Below are 21,819 nucleotides of genomic sequence, written 5' to 3'. Positions count from 1 at the left end.
AGTCGCTGTGCTAAAGATAAATGTAGTATGAGGAAACAAACTCATCAGCACCCTGGCAGGATCCTTCAGCCAGGCCACAGAGCAGTTGTTGCCCATTTGTCTTGGGAACTACACACTCACATTTTTAGAAAGGGACAAACAGGTTCCCTGAGCTAGATCAAAATTCAACAGGGAAGTGGAGGTAGAGAAAACCCTGTTCCTAGTTCCTGAAGACCGTGAACCAGACTTGGAAACGCCAGGCGAACCCAAAGTAACCTGGGAACATTCAGCCTGACCTGGGTCAACCCTGATACAAAGGAATATTTAGAGTCTTGGTAGGAAGAGACCTAATAATTCCATAGCCTACCTTATGGATCATGGCTCCCCATTAGATACAGAATAAATTCAGACTCTTCAAGCTGGTATTCAGAGCCTCCCAGGTCTGGCCTGCTCACCTATCTTCCCTTATTTCCCAATCCTTCTCCTCTCTAATTATATCATTATAGGGCTACACTGCAAACTCAACTATGGGTCTGATGTAGTTTGGATAAATGTCCCCACCCAAATCTCATGTTGAATTGTAATCCCCAGTGTTGCAGGTGGGGCCTGATGGGAGGTGACTGGATCATTGGGGTGGATTTCTCTGGAATGATTTAGCACCAGCCCCTTGGTGCAGTTCTTGTTATAGTGAGTGAGTTCTTGTGAGATCTAGTTGTTTAAAAGTGTGTAGCATCTCTGCCCTTCCTCTCTCTTGCTCCTGCTCTGGCCACGTGATGTGCCTGCTTCCCCTTCACCTTCTGCCATGATAGTGAGTTTCCTGAGGCCTCCCCGCAAGCTGAGCAGATGCCAGCATCATGCTTCCTGTGCAGCCTTTGGAACCATGAGCCATTAAACCTCTTTTCTTTAGAAATTACCCAGTCTCAGTTATTTCTTTATAGCAATGTGAGAATGGACTAACACAAGGTCCAAACTCCTGGGTTTCTCCTCAGAATAACTGTACTTTACTCTCTGTGATACTAATGATACATGGAGCTGGATTGGGACAGACAGACATCAAAAGGACTAAAATTAACTCTGAGTCCTATATACCTTCACTATTTTTCATACTATCTCAAGCCAACTTTTAACCTTGTAAACCAAAAAAAAAAAAAAAAACTCTAAGGCCCCTCAACCATCTGAATGGACTTTCTCAGCCAGGGCACCTTTAAAATTAAACCTGAGGCATGATGGGAAGTGGGGTTGGACATATCTCATTATACCTTTCCAGCATTAACATCAACACAAACTTTAAATCTGATAAGAAACATTTTACGGCCAGGCGCGGTGGCTCACGCCTGTAAGCCCAGCACTTTGGGAGGCTGGGGCAGGTGGATCATGACGTCAGGAGATCAAGACCATCCTGGCTAACACGGCGAAACCCCGTCTCTACTAAAAATACAAAAAATTAGCCAGGTGTGGTGGTGGGCGCCTGTAGTCCCAGCTACTCAGGAGGCTGAGGCAAGAGAATGGCATGAACCTGGGAGGCGGAGCTTGCAGTGAGCCGAGATCATGCCACTGCACTCCAGCCTGGGTGACAGAGTGAGATTCTGTCTCAAAAAAAAAAAAGAAACATATTTTAAAACCTATTCTCTCTGAAGCCTACTACCTGAAGGCTTCCTCTGCAAATAAGAACTTTAGTCCCCACAATCCTTTGTCTTAACCCAGACATTTCCTTTCTACTGATCCCAGGTCTTTAAACTCAACCAATTGTCAACCAGAAAATTTTTAAACCCACCTATAAGAAGCCCCTGACCCCCACCCCACCCCCCACCACCCTACCCAACCACTTTCAGTTGTCTCACCTTTCTGGACCAAACTAATGAATTTTTTAAATGTATTTGATTGAAGTCCCATGTCTCTCTAATGTGTAAATGTCTCCCTAAAATGTTCTAAGCTGCACCCCAACCACCTTGGGCACATGTTCTCAGGATCTCCTGAGGGCTGGGTTATAGGCCACGGTCACTCATATTTGGCTCAGAATAAATCTCTTCAAATATTCTACAGAGTTTGACTCTTTTCTTCAACAACCTAGATGTGGGTTCTAACAGGGTGCTGCAGTTTCTATCCTGTGTTTTTCACAGATCACCTTTGGTCATCTCATTATTTGAAATAAATACAATATGAAAAAGTTCCAGACTTGGTCAAAGTCCGAAGACATCTTGATTGCTATAAAAGCAAAGGAACTTAGATAATTGAGCTTATACTGGAGTGAATCATTTAACATCTGTTTGTTTTCATTATTTTCCTTTAACATTCTTGTGAGAACTATAAAGTGGCTTAAACCTGAATAACCAGTTTGACAGGTTTCTGTTCGGTGGAGACAACTAAAAAAAAACACAAAAAATGTTCTTTAATCTCTCCAAGCCACTTTTGATATGTAAAAAATTCAAACCAGTTGTTATACTTTGCTCTGGTGCCAGAGTTATAAAAGACAGGTAAGAGTATAACATTGGCACCAGTCTGCCAGGAACGAATCCTGGCTCTACTGTTTACTAGCTATGCAACCTTTGGAAAGTCATCTAACTTCTCTGTGCCTTGGTGTCCCATCTGCTAAAATAAGGATAATAATAGCACTTACCTCATCAGATTGTGTGAGGATTAAATTGATTATCACATATAAACTGCTTAGAACATGCCTAGCATGTAGTTAAGCTCCCAGTAAATATTAGCGTTACAATGCAGAGGATTTCTGAAATGGGGAATCGATCTAGAACTAGTCAATGAATTTGTGAGTCTCCTTTGTGAAACAGCAGCATATGGTCTTAAGGTGGTAATATGAAAATGAAAAACACCTTCTCTTCTCTTAACAGGTTGATCTCTCTTGAGCCCTTAACTGGGAATCCCTATCTGTGCTTAGTTCCTAGCTTCATGATCTTGGACAAGTTAATTATTATCTGAGATTTTTCCAGGTTTTTTTTCAAATGTAAAATGGGAATAATAATTCCTACTTCCTACAGTTGTAAAGGAGGTAAAATTTGGAGAGTGCCTACTGCTGTCCCTGGCATAGGAAGCTTCTCCTCCTAACTCCTTCTAATCCCCACCTTAATTTTAGTGAGGACCAGTAGTTTAGAATTATATTTTTAAATATATTTCCCAAAATGAAACTTATCTTAATTTATTTTTATTTATTTATTTATTTATTTATTTTTTGAGACAGAGTCTTGCTCTGTCGCCCAGGCTGGAGTGCAGCGGTGCAATCTCGGCTGACTGCAAGCTCTGCCTGCCGGGGTCACGCCATTCTCCTGCCCCAGTCTCCCGAGTACCTGGGACTACAGGAGCCCACCACCACGCCCGGCTAATTTTTTGTATTTTTTAGTAGGGATGGGGTTTCACCGTGTTAGACATGATGGTCTCGATCTTCTGACCTCGTGATCTGCTCGCCTCGGCCTCCCAGAGTGCTGGGATTACAGGCGTGAGCCACCGCGCCCGGCCAATTTATTTTTATGTTTATTTTTCAGGAGGGAGGATGGCTGCTGGTCCCCACCCTGTCCCTACTATCTTACTTTAATTTTACTATTTAAGTCAGGCAAAGAAAAAATTTTTTTGAGAGACAGAGTCTTGCTCTATTGCCCAGGCTAGAATGCAGTGGCACAATCCTAGCTGGCTGCATCACTGCAGCCTCAAACTCCTGGGCTCAACTTCTCTTCCCACCTGAGTGTCTTGAGTACCTAGAACTACAGGAACACACAGCCATGCCCGGCTAACATTTTTTTTCCTTCCATAGAGATAAAGGTGTCACTATATTGCCCAATCAGGTCTTGAATTCCTGGCTTTAAGTTATCCTCTCAACTTGGCCTGCCAAAGTGCTGGTGAGACAGCCAGGTGGGAAGGGGTTCCCGGAAAAACTCCAACCAACCTGCGCCCTGGGGTGGAGTCTCAGGAAGTTCACGCTGTTTGCAGCGGGGAGGAGCCTGGCCCCCTCACTTCCTGTGTGGAACCTAGGATTCCAACGGTAAAGCAGGAAGCATTCTAGCAGGGACTCTGGCCTAGCAAGAGTCCCTGTTTCTTCCTTTTCTTCCTTTTCACCCAATAAAATTCTGTCTTACCATTCAAATTGTCTGCAAGCCTGAATTTTTGTGGCCGTGGGACAAAGAATGCCATCTTTAGCTTCACGAAGGAAAAGTCCTGCAACATTTTTGACCCCCAACATGGGGCTCAAGAAGCGGTGAGTGAAATGACACAAAGCCTCTCACTGTTGCTCCTAAGCCTTTTCATCCTCAGACTTCTGAGAGTGGGGGAAATCATGCCCACACCCCCGCCTTGCTCCCCAGCCTTTTCATGGCCTTTTGTTTCCTTTTTCGGGATGGACCAATGAGCAGCGGCTCCCCTCCCCCCTCCCCTCCCTGCCGGGTCTGGGACACATGGCCCAAGGTGCCGCGGGCAGCTGGCTGGTGTTTTCTGCCACACGCCCTGGGCCAGAAAGGCCAGCTCTGACCCGCAGCAATTAAACTTGTCTCCCTGGTGAAGGAACCACTTGCATAAGAATAAGAGGTTCTTCCCCAGGCATTTTTTAAACTTTTTTTCTTTCCTCTTCTTCACCCCATCAGTAGTAACTTTTAAAGTTCTTTTCCTTTTAGAAGTCGCTTTACTAAACCAAACCCCCCCAACCAACTATCTCTGTATTATCTGCAAAGTTTTGGTTCTGAAATGAAGCCTTCATCTTGTTCTACATATTGGGGGCACTGCCTGTAACTGCTTGATAGGGCTTTGTTTAGCAATCCTGCCTTAGGGGATGAGCCCGCTCTGGTTGATATCTGGATGTTTTCCTAGCCCTGTCTCTTAAAGAACCCCACCCGGGGACTGGGTTTTCTCCTGCGTGTCTGTGCAGTTTGTGTGTGTGTGTATGTGTGTGTGTGTGTGTGTGTGATGTCTGTAAAAAGAGCTCTAATTAATTTGGCCTAAAGGAAGACGGGTGCTCAGATCTAATATTTTTTTAAGGGAAGATAAAAGCTGTGATGCCTTTCAGTTCATGTGACTTTAATCTTTGAGAAATAAAAGCAGCCTTAAAGATTATTGGTAAAAAGCAGATGTCATTAAAATGTAAATAGGTGGGCTGCATAATGTAGGTCAGATGCAAGGTTTGCTAAGTGTTTGAAGGTTACAAACTGCTTTTTGGGTTTTGAGAAATATGACTTGCTGGCTTCACAGCTGGTAAGGCCTGGGGACACATGGAACTAACCATACCATTAATTAAGAAGGTAAAACTTGGCTGCAGTTAGCACACAATTAGAACAACTTACCAGGTTTTAAATTAATGTTAAAAATTCTAGGAGTTACCATTACAACATGTAATTGAGACTACTGGAAATAGATTTACATGCAAGGTGTGTAAGAACGGTAAAATGTGGTTTTTTAGTAAAAGGTTATAAGGAAGCATGGAAGTGTAAATTTTTGCCTAGGGTTAAAGGATTGTTTTGAGTTAGGTAGGAAAAGCTGAAGGTTCAAGCAACTGGTGCAAGAATTATGGAAATTAATCTTGCAGAAGAGGTTATCTCTGTGACCATGTTAACTAAATTCAAAAGGGTTATTAAAGGTTTTTGCTGCTTTAAAATTTCTGAGTCATCATTTTGGCAAAATTGTTTATAGTAATCTGGAACGCTATTTCATAATATCAAATGCTTTAAACATATTTAACAGCCTTCCAAAAATCAAACTTAAAGTTTCTTAATTGTCTTTCCTGACACCTGGCTTTTAGATAGTCCAGAGGGCCCCTGAAACACCCAGAAAAGAGAGGCAAACGGGATGATTTGACATGTTTAGGTAAATGAAATTGTCAAAATGATGTTCAATCTTGTTTAGGTTATATTTTTGTGAGTAATATTAATACATGTTCCAAAACTGTATGGGATTTTCTAAAATTCTAATGTCTAAGTTATGCTACCAATCATAATTAAGGTTGTTATGTTAACTTATTGTAAACCACAGAGAAAACCAAACTCCTTTGTCAATTGTGTTTCCAAGTGTAACTACCCTGGACATTTTGCTATTCAGAGACAATTGTTGTCTTGTTTTAATCCTTTTCAAGAGATGATTTACAATAAGCCATAGAACTGTAACACGTGCTGTCAAATACAGGCTTCTGATAACTTTGGAGATTGTGACATTGGAATGAAGGAAAATGTACAGGACTCATGAAGAGCTGAAATGTTCATGAATATCAACCAAAGCAAGAATTAACTAAATGGACTGAACTCAGAAAACTAAAGCAAATCTTTTTGACTTTTGCTTGGAATATTGCTCATCCTTGTTTTGTTTCTCAGAGTCAAGGAAACTTATTTTGAACTATTTATGGCCTTTAATAATTAAGCAAGGTATACTTATGTAACCAAAATTTGGAGCATGTTTGTTTCTGTCTGCCTGGTTTCTCTAAAATTTGAAAACTATCTGTGAGTATTCATAACTTATGGCAATATAGTTGTTTACACCAGTGCAATAAGAATCCATTTCTCTCTTGCAACAGGACACAACTGGAAAAACTGATTACTTTACCAAGTCTTTGACTGAAAGGGTATGCTTTCCTTTAAGGAGTCAATCTTGACTTGCAGCGCCAATAAAATCCCAATGGGGAAACTGGCCTCATACTCTTGTTTACACAGTCCCTGCACAGGGTTCCTACGGTCAGTAAAGAATGCCACTTTTAACAGGTCCAGGAACTCCAAGTTTATCTTGGAACCTTAAGAGGAGAGGATCACCAAACTCACAGGTATTTGAGGATAAACCCATGGCTGGGCTCAGCTTTAAAAGGTCTTATCTGATTCCTTGTGGAACAAACTTCCATCAAAGCCAATCCAAAAGGGCTATGCAGAAATAATAATTCTTGCTGTACTTTATGCAAATAATCAGGCCAAGTATAAAAATGTAAAGTCTGTTTTGCAAACAACTCAGTCCTATCATGATTTGTTTGTTTGTTTGTTTGTTTTTAACAAAAATGAGGACTGGTGAGTGAGAAATCATGTTTCAAAACCTATCATATATTTGTCATTAAATTCTAAACTCACTAGTTGTTTTTAAGTTTTTACCTACATTTTAAGATTAATCCTACTTGTTACTGTGAACCAACCAGCAGTCTCCAGCTGCAGCTCAGAAAGAACAAGAGGGATGGGTAATGTGAAAATCTGGATCAACATTCTAGTTCTGAGGAATTATCCTGAAAACCCTGCCAGGTGATGGGAATAAATAGGATGCCCTCACTTGGACATTTCCTTTGAGAAAATAAGACCAAGGGAGCTAACAAAAGCCAAGCATCATGCACCCAAATCTTAGCAAGCATAACTATAGCTATCAGTCATCTGGGTGTGTCACAAGACATCCTTTCCTCTCCCTTATTGGAGGAGGACTCAGTTCTATGGTTACACCTTAGCATTCAGCTTATGATAGGAGTCCACGCAACTCCCCTGAGACACATTTTTGTTCCAAACTCAATTCCAAGCTTCGGGTCAAAGCCCTGGGAAAGAAAACTGGATCTAAGGGATCCAGAGGTAGACAACAACAGAGGTTAAAAGGCACAGCACAGGTGATCGTGGCTGATTCCTGCCAATTAAGCCATGCCCAAGCTTCCTGTTTCATGGATAAAGGCCACGTTAGTGTCCATGGCATAAATGAGGTCTAGGGAATTCAAGGCTACTGACAATAAGGGAGATAGGACATATGTGGGTAAGAGTGGATGATTTTCACCCCCTAAACCCCCTGCTTCATGAGTGTAAGTCGTTTTAACACCCATGGTGGTGACTGCCAAGGTCTCCAGGACTCGGGGATGGAAGGACAGAAGAGGGAAAGAGGAAGCTCTTTCCTCTCTCTCTCTCACATACCCCAGATATCTGCTAGGAAGAGAAGAGAAGCTTCCAACTGAACTTTATAATAATTTTACTGGGCATAAACTCTCTTGAGCAGAATCCAGGTGTTGAACAGGAACTGCTGCAGAAAGGAGCACAGGAGCCACGGCCCATTGTGTGGGCAGACAGGGAGGGGCAGGTGAGGCCTGAAAGTGATGCTGGCTTTCTCAGCAGGGAAGCTTATAGCCTGGGGCAAGGTCTGAGTTCTCCCTGGGCTTCCTGGAGATTAATTTGCCACTGTTAGGAGGGCACAGAGTGAGCAAGACCAGCCTCACCAACTGTGTGGGAGTTGAGTTAGGCCTATTATTACTGGCTTTCCCCCACTTTCTTAGTGACAGAGGTGGCCATAATCCCCTCTGGAACATAACTTCATTAGCCCAAGAACCACCCAGCATCCCCTACAGTGGCCATAGCAAGCCCTGCCCAAGGAGAGTCTGAGCTCAGACTTGTCTAACCCTGCACCCACCTCATGGTTTTTCTCTACCCATCCCAACAGCCAATCACAAAAGACATAAACTTTTGGGAGCTTCATGGCCCTGACCTTTACCTGAGAAAGCCAAATACGTATCCTGGCCAACTTAGGGCAAGCTTATATCCCCATTCTACTATCGTAGCTGGTGCTCTCTTGAAAGCACCACCTCCTGGCTGGAGATCATCCACCTCAGGACATTATAGCAATTAATGACAGAATAACCCTGCTCCAAGGGAGGAGAAAACAACACCTAATTTCACTGCCTGCAACATTGTGGCTAACCAGAGGGCCTGGGTCTGTCCACATAAAAACTTCACTGCTAGCATAACCAGCATCCAAGAAAGCCAGCACACTAAGCATATCTACAACCAAGGACTCTCACAGAGTCTACTTCACTCCCCTGACACCTCCATCAGAGCAGGTGCTGGTATGCACAGCTGGGAAACCTGAAGATGGATCACATCACAGGAATCAGGTATTTCTCAGCACCAGCCTGGAGCCTGGTAGCTGCACTGGGTGGCTGGACCCAGAAGAGCAATAATAATCATTCAGTTCACCTCCCAGAAAGCCACATCCCTAGGGAAAGGGAGAACATACCACATCAAGGGATCACCCTATAGGACAAAAGAATCTGAACAGTGGCCTTGAGTTCCAGCTTTTTCCACTGAAACAGTCTACCCAAATGAGAAGGAATCAGAAAAGTAATTCTGGTAATATGACAAAACAAGGTTCTATTAACACCCCACAAAAGACCACACTAGCTCCCTAGCAATGGATCCAAACCAAGAAAAACATCTCTGAACTGCCACATGAAGAATTCAGAAGGTTGATTATTAAGGCTACTCAAGGAGATACCAGAGAAAAGTGAAAACCAACGTAAAGAAATTTAAAAAACAATACAAGACATGGATGAACAATTTTCCAGAGAAACAAACATCATAAAGAAAAAACAATCACAACTTCTGGAAATCAAAGACACACTTAGAAAAATATAAAGTGCACTGGAAAGTGTCAACAATAGAACAAGTAGAAGAAAGAATTTCAGAGCTTGAAAACAAGGCTTTTGAATTAACCCAATCTGAAAAAGACAAAGAAAAAGTAATTAAAAAAATGAATAAAGCGTCCATGAAATTGGGGATTATGTTAAACAGCCAACCCTAAGAATAATTGGTGTTCCTGTGGAAGAAGAGAAATTTAAAAGTTTGGAAAATTTATTTGAGGGATTACCTGGCCTTGCTGGAGATCTAGATATCCAAATACAAGAAGCTCAAAGAACACCCAGGAAATTCATCACAAAAAGATCATTACCTGGGCACATAGTCATCAAGTTATCTAACATCAAGATGAAGGAAAGAATCTTAAGAGCTATGAGGCAAAAGCATCACGTAACCTATAAAGGAAAATCTATCAGATTAAGAGCAGGTTTCTCAACAGAATCTCTACAAGCCAGAAAGGATTGGGGTACTCTTTAGCCTCCTTAAGCAAAATAATTGTCAGCCAAGAATAGTTTATCCAGCAAAACTAAGCTTCATAAATAAGAGATAAAGTGTTTTTCAGAGAAACAAATGCTGAGAGAATTTGCCACAAGCCAGCACTACAAGAAATGGTAAAAGGAATTCTAAATTTTTTTTTCTTTCTTTTTTTTTTTTTAGATGGAGGCTTACTCCATCGCCCAGGCTGGAGTGCAGTGGCACAATCTCGGCTCACTGTAACCTTCACCTTCCGGGTTCAAGCGATTCTCCTGCCTCCGCCTCCCAAGTAGCTGGGATTACAGGCACGCACTATCACACCCAGATAATTTTTGTATTTTAGTAGAGATGGGGTTTCACCATGTTGGCCAGGCTGGTCTCTAACTCCTAATCTCAAATGATCTGCGCCCCCCTCAGCCTCCCCAAGTGCTGGGATTACAGGCGTGAGCCACCACACCCAGCTGGGATTCTAAATCTTGAAATAAAACCTCAAAATAGACAAAAATAGAACCTCCTTAAAGCATAAATCTTGCAGGGCCTATAAAACAACAACACAACGAAAAAAAAGGTATTCAGGCACCAACTAGCGCAATGAATAAGAAAGTACCTTACATCTCAATACTGAAGTTGAATGTAAATGGCCTAAATGTTCCACTTAAAAGATACAGAATGGCAGAATAGATAAAAATCAAGTAACCAGGTATCTGCTGTCTTCAAGAGACTCACCTAATGCATAAGAAATCACGTAAACTTAATGTAATGGGCTAGAAAAAGATATTCCAGGCAAATGAACACCAAAAACAAGCAGGAATAGCTATTCTTATATCAGACAAAACAGACTTTAAAGCAACAACAGTTAAAAAAGACAAAGAGGCGGCACATTATATAGTGACAAGAGGATCAGTCCAACAGGAAAATATCACAATCCTAAGTATATATTCACCTAACACTGGAGCTCCCAAATTTGTAAAACATGTATTACTAGACCTAAGAAATGAGATAGATGGTAACACAATAATAGTGGGGGACTTCAATACTCCACTGACTGCACTAGACAGATCATCAAGACAGAAAGTCAACAAAGAAACAATGGACTGAAACTATACCCCAGACAGATATTTACAGAACATTATACCCAACAACTGCAGAATATTCATTTTTGTCATCAGCCCATGGAACATTCTCCAAGATAGACCATATGATAGGCCACAAAACAGGTCTCCATAAATTTAAAAAGTCAAAATTATATCAAGTACCCTCTCAAACCACAGTGAAATAAAACTGAAAATTAACTCCAAAAAGAACCCTCAAAACTATACAAATAATGGACATTAAATAGTCTACTCCTGAATGATCTTTGGACATTAAATGATCTTTGGAACAACAATGAAATCAAAATGGAAATTTAAAAAATTCTTTGAATGTATTTAGTGACACAACTTATCAAACCCTCTGGCACACAGCAAAAGTGGTGCTAAGAGGAAAATTCATCAAACTTTTGACTACATCAAAAAGTCTGAAAGAGCACAAATAGACACTCTAAGGTCACACCTCAAGAAACTAGAGAAACAAGAATAAACCAAACCCAAACCCAGCAGAAGAAAAGAAATAACAAAGGTCAGGGCAGAACTAAATGAAATTGAAACAAACAAAAAAAATTCGAAAGACAAATGAAAAAAAAACTTGGTTCTTTGAAATGATAAACAAAATTGATAGACCATTAGTGAGATTAACCAAGAAAAGAGAAGATTCAAAAAAGCTCAATTAGAAATGAAATGGGAGCTATTACAACCAATATCACAGAAATACAAAAGATCATTTAAGGTTACTATGAACACCTTTTATTCACACAAACTAGAAAATCTAGAGAAGATGAATAAATTCCTGGAAATATACAACCCTCCTGATTAAATCAGGAAGAAATGGAAACTCTGAACAGACCAGTAACAAGCAGTGAGACTTAAACAGTATTGGTAGAAGGGCTGAGGCAGGGCTTGTTTGTCTGACATAATGTAGAAGAGTCTTGGAACATGTCCTGGGTCCAGGGTCCAAAACCCCTCGTGGCCTAGGGAACACCAAGCTCTGTGCCAAAGAGTGGAAGGCTGCCCCACAGCACTACAATCTAAACCCAGGGCATAAAACCCCTTGTGGCTTGGATGGAATCCAGGGCTCAGGGCATAAAACCCCTCCTAGCCTCTGGAATGTGTCCAGACTCACTGGCCCCTTGCTCCTTGCTCTCCCAAAATCATAAATTGATTGTATCTTGAATTAGAAGAACCTGTTCTCCATTATCTCAAGTAGCAGAGCATATGCTAAACCGTCACAGCTACGCTTGATGCACCACTACCTTTCTACCCTCAATGTCCTCATGTCCTCACCTGTTTACCCCCATGTCCACACGTCCTCACCACCTGCTTCTTTGATTACCAATAAATAGTATGGGCTCCCAGAACTCAGGACCTTTGCAGCCTCCATACTAGCGTTGGCCCCCTGGACCCACCCTATGTACTCTTAACTTGTCTTGTCTCATTCCTTTGACTCCGTCGGACTTCATAGCCCCCACGACCTGGTGTTGGGTCTGATCACCCTACAAACAGTAATAAAAAATATTGCCAACAAAAAGAAGTCCAGGACCAGATGGATTCACAGCTAAATTATATCAGACATTCAAAGATGAATTGGTACCAATTTCACTGAAACTATTCCAATGATAGAGAAAGAGGAAATCCTCCCTAAATCATTCCATGAAGCCAGTATCACCCTAATACTGAAACCAGGAAAAGACATAACAACAACAAAAACAATTACAGACTAATATCCCTGATGAACATGGAAACAAAAATCCACAACAAAATACTAGCTAACTGAATCCAACAGCATATCAAAAAGTTAATATGCCATGATCAAGTGAGTTTCATACCAGGGATACAGGGGTGGTTTAACTTATGCAAGTCAATAAGTGTGATACATCACATCAACACAATTAAAAACAAAGATCATTTGATCATCTCAATAAATGCAGAAAAGCATTTGAGAAAATCCAGCATCCCTTTATGATTAAAACCCCTGGTAAAATCGGCATAGAAGGGGCATACCTTAAGGTAATAAAAGCCATCTATGACAAACCCACAGCCAACATTATACTGAATGGGGAAAAGTTGAAAGCATTTCCCTAAGAACTGGAACAAGACAAGGATGCCCATTTTCATCACTGCTATTCAACACTGTACTAGAAGTCCCAGCCAGAGGAGTCAGACAAGGGAAGGAAAGGCATCCAAATCGGTAAAGAAGTCAAACTGTCACTGTTCGCTGATGATATGATCATATACCTAGAAAATGCTGAAGACTCTATCTACCCAGAGGAAAAGAAATCATATGAAAAAGACACTTGCACACGTGTCTTTATAGCAGCACGATACGCAACTGAAAAAATATGGAACCAGCTCAAATGCCAACGAGTGTGAGTGGATAAAGAAAATGTGGTATATATATTTACTATGGAATACTACTCAGCCATAAAAAGGAGCAAAATAATAGCATTTGCAGCAACTTGGGTGGAGTTGGAGACCATTATTCTAAGTGAAGTAACTCAGGAATAGAAAACCAAACATTGTATGTTCTCACAAGTGGGAGCTAAGCTATGAGGATGCAAAGGCATAAGAGTGATATAATGGACTCTGGGGACTTGGGGGGAAGTGTAGGAGGCAGGTGAGGGATAAAAGACTACACATTGGATACCGTGTTTACTGCTTGGGTGATGTGTGCACCAAAATCTCAGAAATCTCCACTAAAGAACTTTTCCATGCGACCAAATACCACCTGTTCCCCAAAAACTACTGAAATTAAAAATAAATAAATAAAATAAAATAAAATAACAAAAATTAGCTAGGCCTAGTGGCTTGCATCTGTAGTCCCAGTTACTTGGAAGACTGACCTAGGAGAATTGCTTGAGTCTGGGAGGCAGAGGTTGCAGTGAACCGAAATCATGCCACTGTGCTCTGCCTGAGTGACAGAGTGAGATCCTGTCTCAATAAAATAAAAAGGATTTTTTAAAAAGTTATAATTGTTTATTCTTTCTCTGCCCTTTTAAGATGTATGTAAATCTTCTTAAAAGCTTTAAAAAAAGTCTCCTGCCACCTTTACAACACAGGAATGTTTTTCTTAAGGACTTGGGAGTGAACCCTTTGAAGTGTAATCATCAAGAAAGACAGCCCTTCCTCTCTCCATTTCTGTGGGAGGGCAGGAACCTAACTCTAAGGTGCCTGGCTCTAAGTTGCAAAACTACCTCCTGTCATAAAGATATGAGAACTTTTATTTTTCCTTCGGATAAAGGCAATTAACACAGACGGCCAGCCCAATTATCCAGTGAATTTCGGATGAACTATGTGTGACAATGGTGCTGTCAAGTCCTCTACCTGAAAACATGTATGTAATGGACTGTATCTGCCTAGATATAGGAAAGGGTAAGATTTCTTTCTGACTTTGCAATCTGCAATCTCTTCAGCAGCTTGCATGTGATGCACGTCACATTCTGGTTTAATACCTATTCAATAATAAATTGTCTTTCCCTTCTGTGTTTGTGGGGAGGTCTCCTGGTTTGGCAGGAGATTTTATTTTTAATTACATTCCCCCAACATCATCAGAACCTGGGAAGACAGCATGACTGTGTCACACATCGCTCAGGGGTAGGGTAGCAACCCAAAGATCAAGCCTGAATGTCTCAAGACATACTGATCTTCAATAGTCCAGGGAGACTCTGAGGGTGGAAAGCAGGCCAGGGACACTCTCCTTTTAGTGAGGTGGAGTGAGAGTGGAGAGTCCAAATGCCAGTTTTGAGGTCCCCTGAAGGAGGGTTATGGAAAAGCATGCTTGTGACTGGGCCTTGAGGGACTATGGACTAACCTGCTATGCTTCTCACACTTTACTCATGGGTCATAGGTTGTTCTTGTTCAAATGCAAATTTTGTTTAGTTGGCCCAGACCAGGGCCTGAGAGTCTCTATTTCTAACAAGCTCCTAGGTGGTTCCAATGCAACATCTTGGGATCATACTTTGAGTAGCAAGGGATTAGAGGAAGAGAGGGGTGATAATAAAGACAACTGTGATAATATTGTGATGCACATCACATTCTGATTCTGATTCTGGATTATATAGGATTCTGCTATCTTCTCACAGTACCCAGCCAAATTTTGATGAATTCTCAAAGTTAGACTTCTGGCTAAGTAGGACCCAATAAGGGGTGGGCTACTGTACCATTCCCCAGGATGCAGATTACCCAAAACTCACTGGAAATCTTCCAAGAAGGAGACAATTTTGTCTCCCAAAGCCTTTCACAGGCCAAGCACTGTATGTGTTTGGAGGGAACACTTGGTTAAGCCACTCGCAGGAATAAGCTGAGGTTAAAATAAAGTACTTCCAAGGAAGGTAGTTTTCATTAACACCTGGAGGACTGTTTTACTGAATGGTGTACAAACATGCCCCCAGAAATGGATTGACAAGAGGTTGACATCTGCTACCAGCCCCCACAAAGCCTTACTTTTGATATTGAACAAAAATATGGCTTTGAAGGGGTGTGAAATTATCATTAGTCTGATGCATCCACCTGTCAAGGTCTGATCCTGCCAGAGAATTCTTACACCTACATGGTCCATTCCCATGCACGAGGCTTCACCTGGGCCTCTTCCCACCCGCCTTTCTTCTGAGCTTCAGCTTGAAACTCTTGCCTGACCAAGACTTAAACTAGGCGCTCAGCTGGGGCTTACTAGTCCTCCATGGTAGAAATATCCGTGACCAGGGTCTTCTTCCCCTACCCGGACCTTTGAAAAATTAATAGATGTGAGGTCCTTAGAACAGAGCTTGGCATATAGCAAGTAATATTTACCTTTTGCTAAGACATAGTAAATAGAGTTTGAGAGAGCTTCAACAGTGACAAGCAAAGGATGGGTTTGTGCTGTTGACTCTGAAAGAATGTGAAGGACCAAAACCCTCCTCTGATGATTACCCAGAACTTGAGAGGCTCCTCTAGGACAGGGCTGGTGGAGGCAGCGGAGAGAAAAGGACTAAGGAGAAGATAGGAAAAAGGCCGGGCACGGTGGCTCACGCCTGTAATCCCAGCACTTTGGAAGGCCGAGGCAGGCGGATCACCTTAGGTCAGGAGTTTGAGACCGGCCTGGCCAACATGGTGAAACCCCATCTCTACTAAAAAATACAAAAATTAGCTGGGCATGGTGGCTCACGCCTATAGTCCCAGCTACTGGGGAGGCCGAGGCACGAGGATTGCTTGAACCCAGGAGGGGAAGGTTGCAGTGAGCTGAGATCATGCCACTGCACTCCAGCCTGGGCAACAGAGTGAGACTCAGTCTCAAAAAAAAAAAAAAAAAGAAGATAGGAAAGATGATGCCCAGATGTTCAGATGTTCATGAATTGGACACTGGAAGGTTTGGAGACTGAATTTAAAAGTAGTATTTTTTACCACTGAATATTAAGATTTTTCTTCAGATAAAGGATTGGGCCTGCCCAGCCTCCCTGAAATTCTGTGTAGGCCTCATTCTTAAATGTGCAGTTTCTTTTTGTTGTTTCATATAGAGATATTAGTATACCAGATGGATCCCTTCATGGTAGTCACCTATTGTTAAAGAGTTTGGGATGAATTCCACAACATCATGTGGCATAGATTAAGGAATATGCATTTTTTTCCTTTGATTTTTATTTTAGGTTCAGGTGGTACATGTGCAAGTTTGTTACACAGGTAAACTGGGTGTCACTGAGGTTTGGTGTGTGAAGGATCCTGTCACCCAGGTAGTGAGCATGATACCCAATAGGTAGGTTTTCAACCCACACTCCTCACCCACGTCCCCCTTCAAGTAGTCTCCAGTGTCAATTCTTCCCATCTTTGTGTCCGTGCGTGTTTGATGCTTAGCTCTTTACCTAATAAGTGATAACATGCGGTATTTTGTTTTCTGTTCTTGCAGTAGTTCGGTTGGAATAATGGGGAATAGGCTGGGTGCGGTGGCTCATGCCTGTAATCCCAGCACTTTAGGAAGCCAAGGCGGATGGATCACCTGAGGTCAGGAGTTCAAGACCAGCCTGGCCAATGTGATGAAATCCCGTCTCTGCTAAAAATACAAAAAATTAGGCAGACGTGGTACCAGGCGCCTGTAATCCCAGCTACTTGGGAGGCTGAGGCAGGAGAACCACTTGAACCCAGGAGGCAGAGGTTGCAGTGAGCTGAGATTGCACCACTGCACTCCATCCTGGGCAACAAGAGCGAAACTTCATCTCCCCCATGCCAACAAAAAAAAAAAAAAAAAAAAAGGAATAATGGGGAATAGGCTTTAGTGGGGAAAAGAAAAACTCCCCAGGCCAGGACCAGTGAGGCAGTGGTCGCCCAAGCTTACCATCAGTGAAGCAGGTGAAGGCTGCTGGGCTGTATGGTTCTGTTCCAGAGGAGAAAGCCTATCCCCTTCCCCTGCCACAATGGGTTTTTCTTCCTGTGGGCAGGTATGGGAAAGTGGCCTTGTTCATAAGGGAATATACAGATTGCATGGTGCCAGGCAGTCTGGACTTAGGGAGCTGACTCTTTACAGGAGTTGATTAGGAATCAATGAGGGACCTTGGGGCCTGTGAGTTGTACAGTTTCCCATGGCGAAAAAAAGACCAGGAGGAAGCTGCCATCCCCAGGGGAAGCTGAGTGTGTGTACTGTGTCTGCTGAGAGAATGAAGAAGCCCCTGTGGTCCCAGCTGATCCCAGGTGAGCACCTGGAGGCATTCTTGTACAATCTTTTTTCTTATGTAACAGAAAATGCACCTATGGCTGGTTATCCCTTTTATTTCTCCCTGGGTAAAAAACTGCCAGAACTTTCTAGAATTCTTTTCTCATCACTGATTTTTAAAAAGATCATATTCTAACAGGCACCATTACATCAGAAATGGCAGATGAGAAAGAAAAGAAAAGAAGTCTGCACTGTAGTAGCATGTATCAGGACTTCATTCTTTCTTTAAGAGACAGGATCTAGCTCTGTCACAGACTGGAGTACAGTGGCACAATCATAGCTCACTGCAGCCTTGAACTCCTGGACTTGAGGAATCCTCCTATCTCACCTCATAAGTCAGCTGGGACTATAGGTGCATGCCACCACGCCCATCTAATTTTTAATTTTTCTGTAGAGATAGGGTCTTGCTATGATGCCCAGGCTAGTCTTGAACTCCTGGTCCCAAGCAATCCTCCTGCCTCAGTCTCCCAAAATACTGGTATTACAGGTATGAGCCACCACACCCAGCCTATTTCTTTCCTTTTTATAGCTGAATAGTATTTTCCATTGTATGTATACAACATATTTTGTGTATCTATTATTGTCTGATGACATTTGGGTCGGTTCCACCTTTTGACTATTGTGAACAATGCTGCTATGAACACTGGTTTACAAGTATTTGTTTGAGTACCTGTCTTCAATTTTGGGGGCTATATACCTAGGAAGAGAGTTGCTAGGTCATATGATAATTCTGTTTAACTTTTTAAAGAACTGTGATTTGCATCTCTATCTCCTCTGGTTTGATTCAAAATGGAGGAAACAGTTCTGCTTAAGATAGCTTGCAGTGCAATTGAAGCAAACACTACTCATTAATATTCTGAAACGTTTTTCATTGACACTAATAAGAAATAGTATTCATTTATGAAAGAACTGGAAATGCTTACAACTGTTGTAAAGTTAACTGAATAGCAGTCTTCTCTGAGGTTTGATGAGTACAGGAGGCTTCTAGGTAATCATTTCAGAGTCTCAGGATATGTGGTGAGTGCAGTGGTTAGGAGTCATGCGGGGACCAGGTTAGTGGTGAGGGGCGGGGCTTATTTTTACCCTTTCCATAGTCTAATATCTAAGCTCCCCATTCCCCATTCCAACACTGAACCCCTATCTCTGGCCAAATATCTTCTCCCCACCACTCCAGGCTGACAAAGTCTGCCTCTACCCTCAGACAGTCCCCTCTTCACTCTCCATCCCTGCTTTCTCCCCTCAGAAAGAGATGCTAAGTAAACCTGGCTTTCTCGTTGATATAGCTTCTCCCCGTGGAACACATCATTAAAGAATAACTGTGATCTCGTGTTGTTTATTTAGCCCTGATTTCACAACGTGCAGGAAATCAGACAGCCTTGATATTTCACAATATGCTGGCTTTGCCACAGTGAGGTTAAACCCAACCCAAGCTTCATTTGCTTCTAGAAAGTACCATCAAAGTACCTCAAGTGAGAACAGATTAGAATACATTTCATGTCAGAATATACATTGGATATATTGCAAAGTATATTTTTGGCCACCGGACTGGCAACTCCTTCCTGGCTCTCCATTCTAGTTCAACATCAGGTTCAGGCAGAGGCATTGTCTCTCTCACACACTAATTCCAACCTCTGCCCCTCCTGGATGCCCAGGTCACCATGAGTATTCCAATGCCATTGCTTTTTTTTTTTTTTTTTTTGTGCAATTTTCACTGCTTTCCTTTTACTCTCAATAAGCATGAGGCCAGAAGTCCCAAGCAGTGGCTAAGGGGTTAACAGCCTGGCTAAAGCATCTGACTGACTTGGATTTAGTAATACCTTTGTTTCCTACTGGCCAGTAACATTGGACTACTTAGTCAATCTCTGTGTGCCTCAGTTTCCTTATCCTTAAAATAGAATGTCTACATCATAGGGCATTGTAAGGAGTAAATGAAGTAATGCAAGCCCACTGTCTAGCATAGTGCTTGTACAAGTACTATGTACAAGTAGCAGATAATATTGCTGACATATTCACCCTTTTTGCCCACTATATTTTTCTCCTCTTTGATCTCCTGACTCCTCACCCTCCAACCACACATTCTATTAGTTAGACAACACCACGCTTGTGTTTTCAGGAAAGGGAAGAGAAAAAGGCGAATAGGATATCTCCTCCTAGTTCCGTGTTTCAAAAAGTCTGCATTATTAGGGGAACTAAAAGGAAAATAAGAATTTGAAGAGGGGAATTCTCATTTTCCCATAACCCAAAACAAAATAAAAACCAAACCAAACCAAAACAAACTGGAAAAGATTCCCCTAGTTGGTGGTGCAAAGATGATAATGAGGAAGCCATGAGGGTTTCTTGATCGGAGGAGGCAGCAGACAGGGACATGGGTAACTTCACAGAGACTGCCTGTGGCCTGGCACAGGTGCATGTGATATAATATAAATGGTATATGAGCTGTCCTCTGGGATCTGTAAGCCTATCTGCATAAAGCAGTTCTGTAATATAAGAACTTTGGAATGATGGGTAGGGGAGGAGGGAGGAGAGAGCAATTTTTTCTTATGGATCCTGTATTGCTCAGGATTTAGGATGCTCCACAAACATTTAGGAATAACATACGTCAAATCACTAGGGTGTGATGGTACATTTTATAGATCACCTTCAATAAGAAGAAAGCCAAGGCTTTTAGAAGTATCTTGGAGCCTGACCTATCCCAAAGTAGGTAAGGCCTAGGGCCATTTCCTTTCATTTTTAGGCACCTAGAGCATTAAAAGGATTAATAAGTGATAAAAATACTGTTTCTGTTATTTATCATGGTATAACAAACCACCCCAAAACTTAGTAGCTTGATATGCAGCCATTCATTTGCTCACAATTCTGCAATTTGGACAGGACTCAGCAAGGACAGATCATTATCTCTGTTCTGTGGGGCATGAGCTTGTATTCATCTGGAAACTTGGTTGGAGTTGTGACATCCATGTGGCCTCTCATTCTCCAGTGTCCCTCCCCACATGGTCTCTTATCATTCAGTAGTCTAATCTGAGCTTCTGACATGGCAGTTGGGTCCCAAGAAGGCAAACGAAGAAGCTGCCAGATCCAAACCTGGTACTGGCACATATGGGTTCTGTCATTTTCTACTGGTCAAAGCAGGTCACAAGGCCAGCCCAGATTAAAGGGAGGAAACAGTCTCCATCTTTGACAGGAGGAGCAACATGAGCCTACAAAAACAGAAAGAATTGTTGGTAGTCCTATTTGGAGATTATCTACTATACAGGGTTATAGACATTGTGGTGTATTTTTTGTTTTATTTTATTGAGATAGGGTCTCACTCTGTCACCCAGGCTGGAGTGCAGTGACACAATCACTGCTCACTGCATGCAGCCTTGACCTTCTGGGCTCAAGTGATCTTCCCACCTCAGCTTCTTGAGTAGCTGGGACCATAAGCAGGTACAACCATGCCCTGCTAATTTTTTTATTTTTTTGTAGAGACAAAGTCTTGCTACATTGCCCAGGCTGATCTCAAACTCCTGGAATCAAGTGATTCTCCTGCCTTGGCTTCCCAAAATGCTGGGATTACAGGCATGAGCCACCTGGCCCGGCCTGTGGTGTATTTTAAATGTTTATATTTAACACATTAACACTTTGAACATAAAAGTATACAATGACTACATCATTAAACTCATTTGAGTATAGTATCAACATTCTAAATTTAAGGTAGAGCCCAGAGAGTCCTCTTGCTTCCCCTCGATAGCCCTTACAGTCTGTGAAGAAAGCTCTTTTTCTAAGTCCCGAATGATTGCATAATTTCAACAGGCACCAGCAATCATTCATTAAGTGTACTTGTTCTTCTCAGATAAAGTCTTCTGATTTTAGGTATAGAGAGATCACTGTATCTCCCTGCCACAGCATCAGTCTCCTCATTTTCTGTCCTCGTCTGTTTGTGTTGCTATAACAATACCTGATATTGGGTAGTGAAAAGAGGTTTATTTGGCTCATGGTTCTGCAGGCTGGACAAGACGCATGGCACAGGCATCTGCATTGGGTGAGGGCCTCAGGCTGCTTCCACTCCTGGGAAGGCAGAAAGGGAGCACACATATGTGAGGCACATGGGCAGAGAGGAAGCTAGAGAGAGAAGGAGGAGGTGCCAGCTCTTTTCAACAACCTGCTCTCTGACAACTCACTCATGCCTGAGGGAGGGCATTAATCTATTCATGAACAATCTCTCCTCAGGACCCAAACACCTCCCATTAGGCCTCACCTCCAACACTGGGGATCAAAT

At 42.2% G+C, this 21,819-nt stretch overlaps 1 protein-coding gene across 2 annotated transcripts in view; it reads right to left on the bottom strand.

Moving 5' to 3' along the window:
• The window catches only part of FAM47E (family with sequence similarity 47 member E), a 70,887-nt gene that overhangs the window by 45,678 nt on the left and 3,390 nt on the right, over positions 1–21,819 (bottom strand). The window contains exon 2 of one of the 2 annotated variants that reach the window (XM_063663767.1): positions 21,499–21,608. In XM_063663767.1, the coding sequence (XP_063519837.1) occupies positions 21,499–21,608 (110 nt within the window). Of the gene's footprint in view, positions 1–21,498; positions 21,609–21,819 lie in introns of those variants that run through there. The other variant, XM_063663768.1, reaches the window with a different exon arrangement.

Source organism: Pongo pygmaeus, chromosome 3 (genome assembly GCF_028885625.2).
Source record: "Pongo pygmaeus isolate AG05252 chromosome 3, NHGRI_mPonPyg2-v2.0_pri, whole genome shotgun sequence".
NCBI classification, from domain to species: domain Eukaryota; kingdom Metazoa; phylum Chordata; class Mammalia; order Primates; family Hominidae; genus Pongo; species Pongo pygmaeus.
Note: the sequence above shows the minus strand (reverse complement) of the source record. Positions and strands in the feature narration are given on the sequence as shown.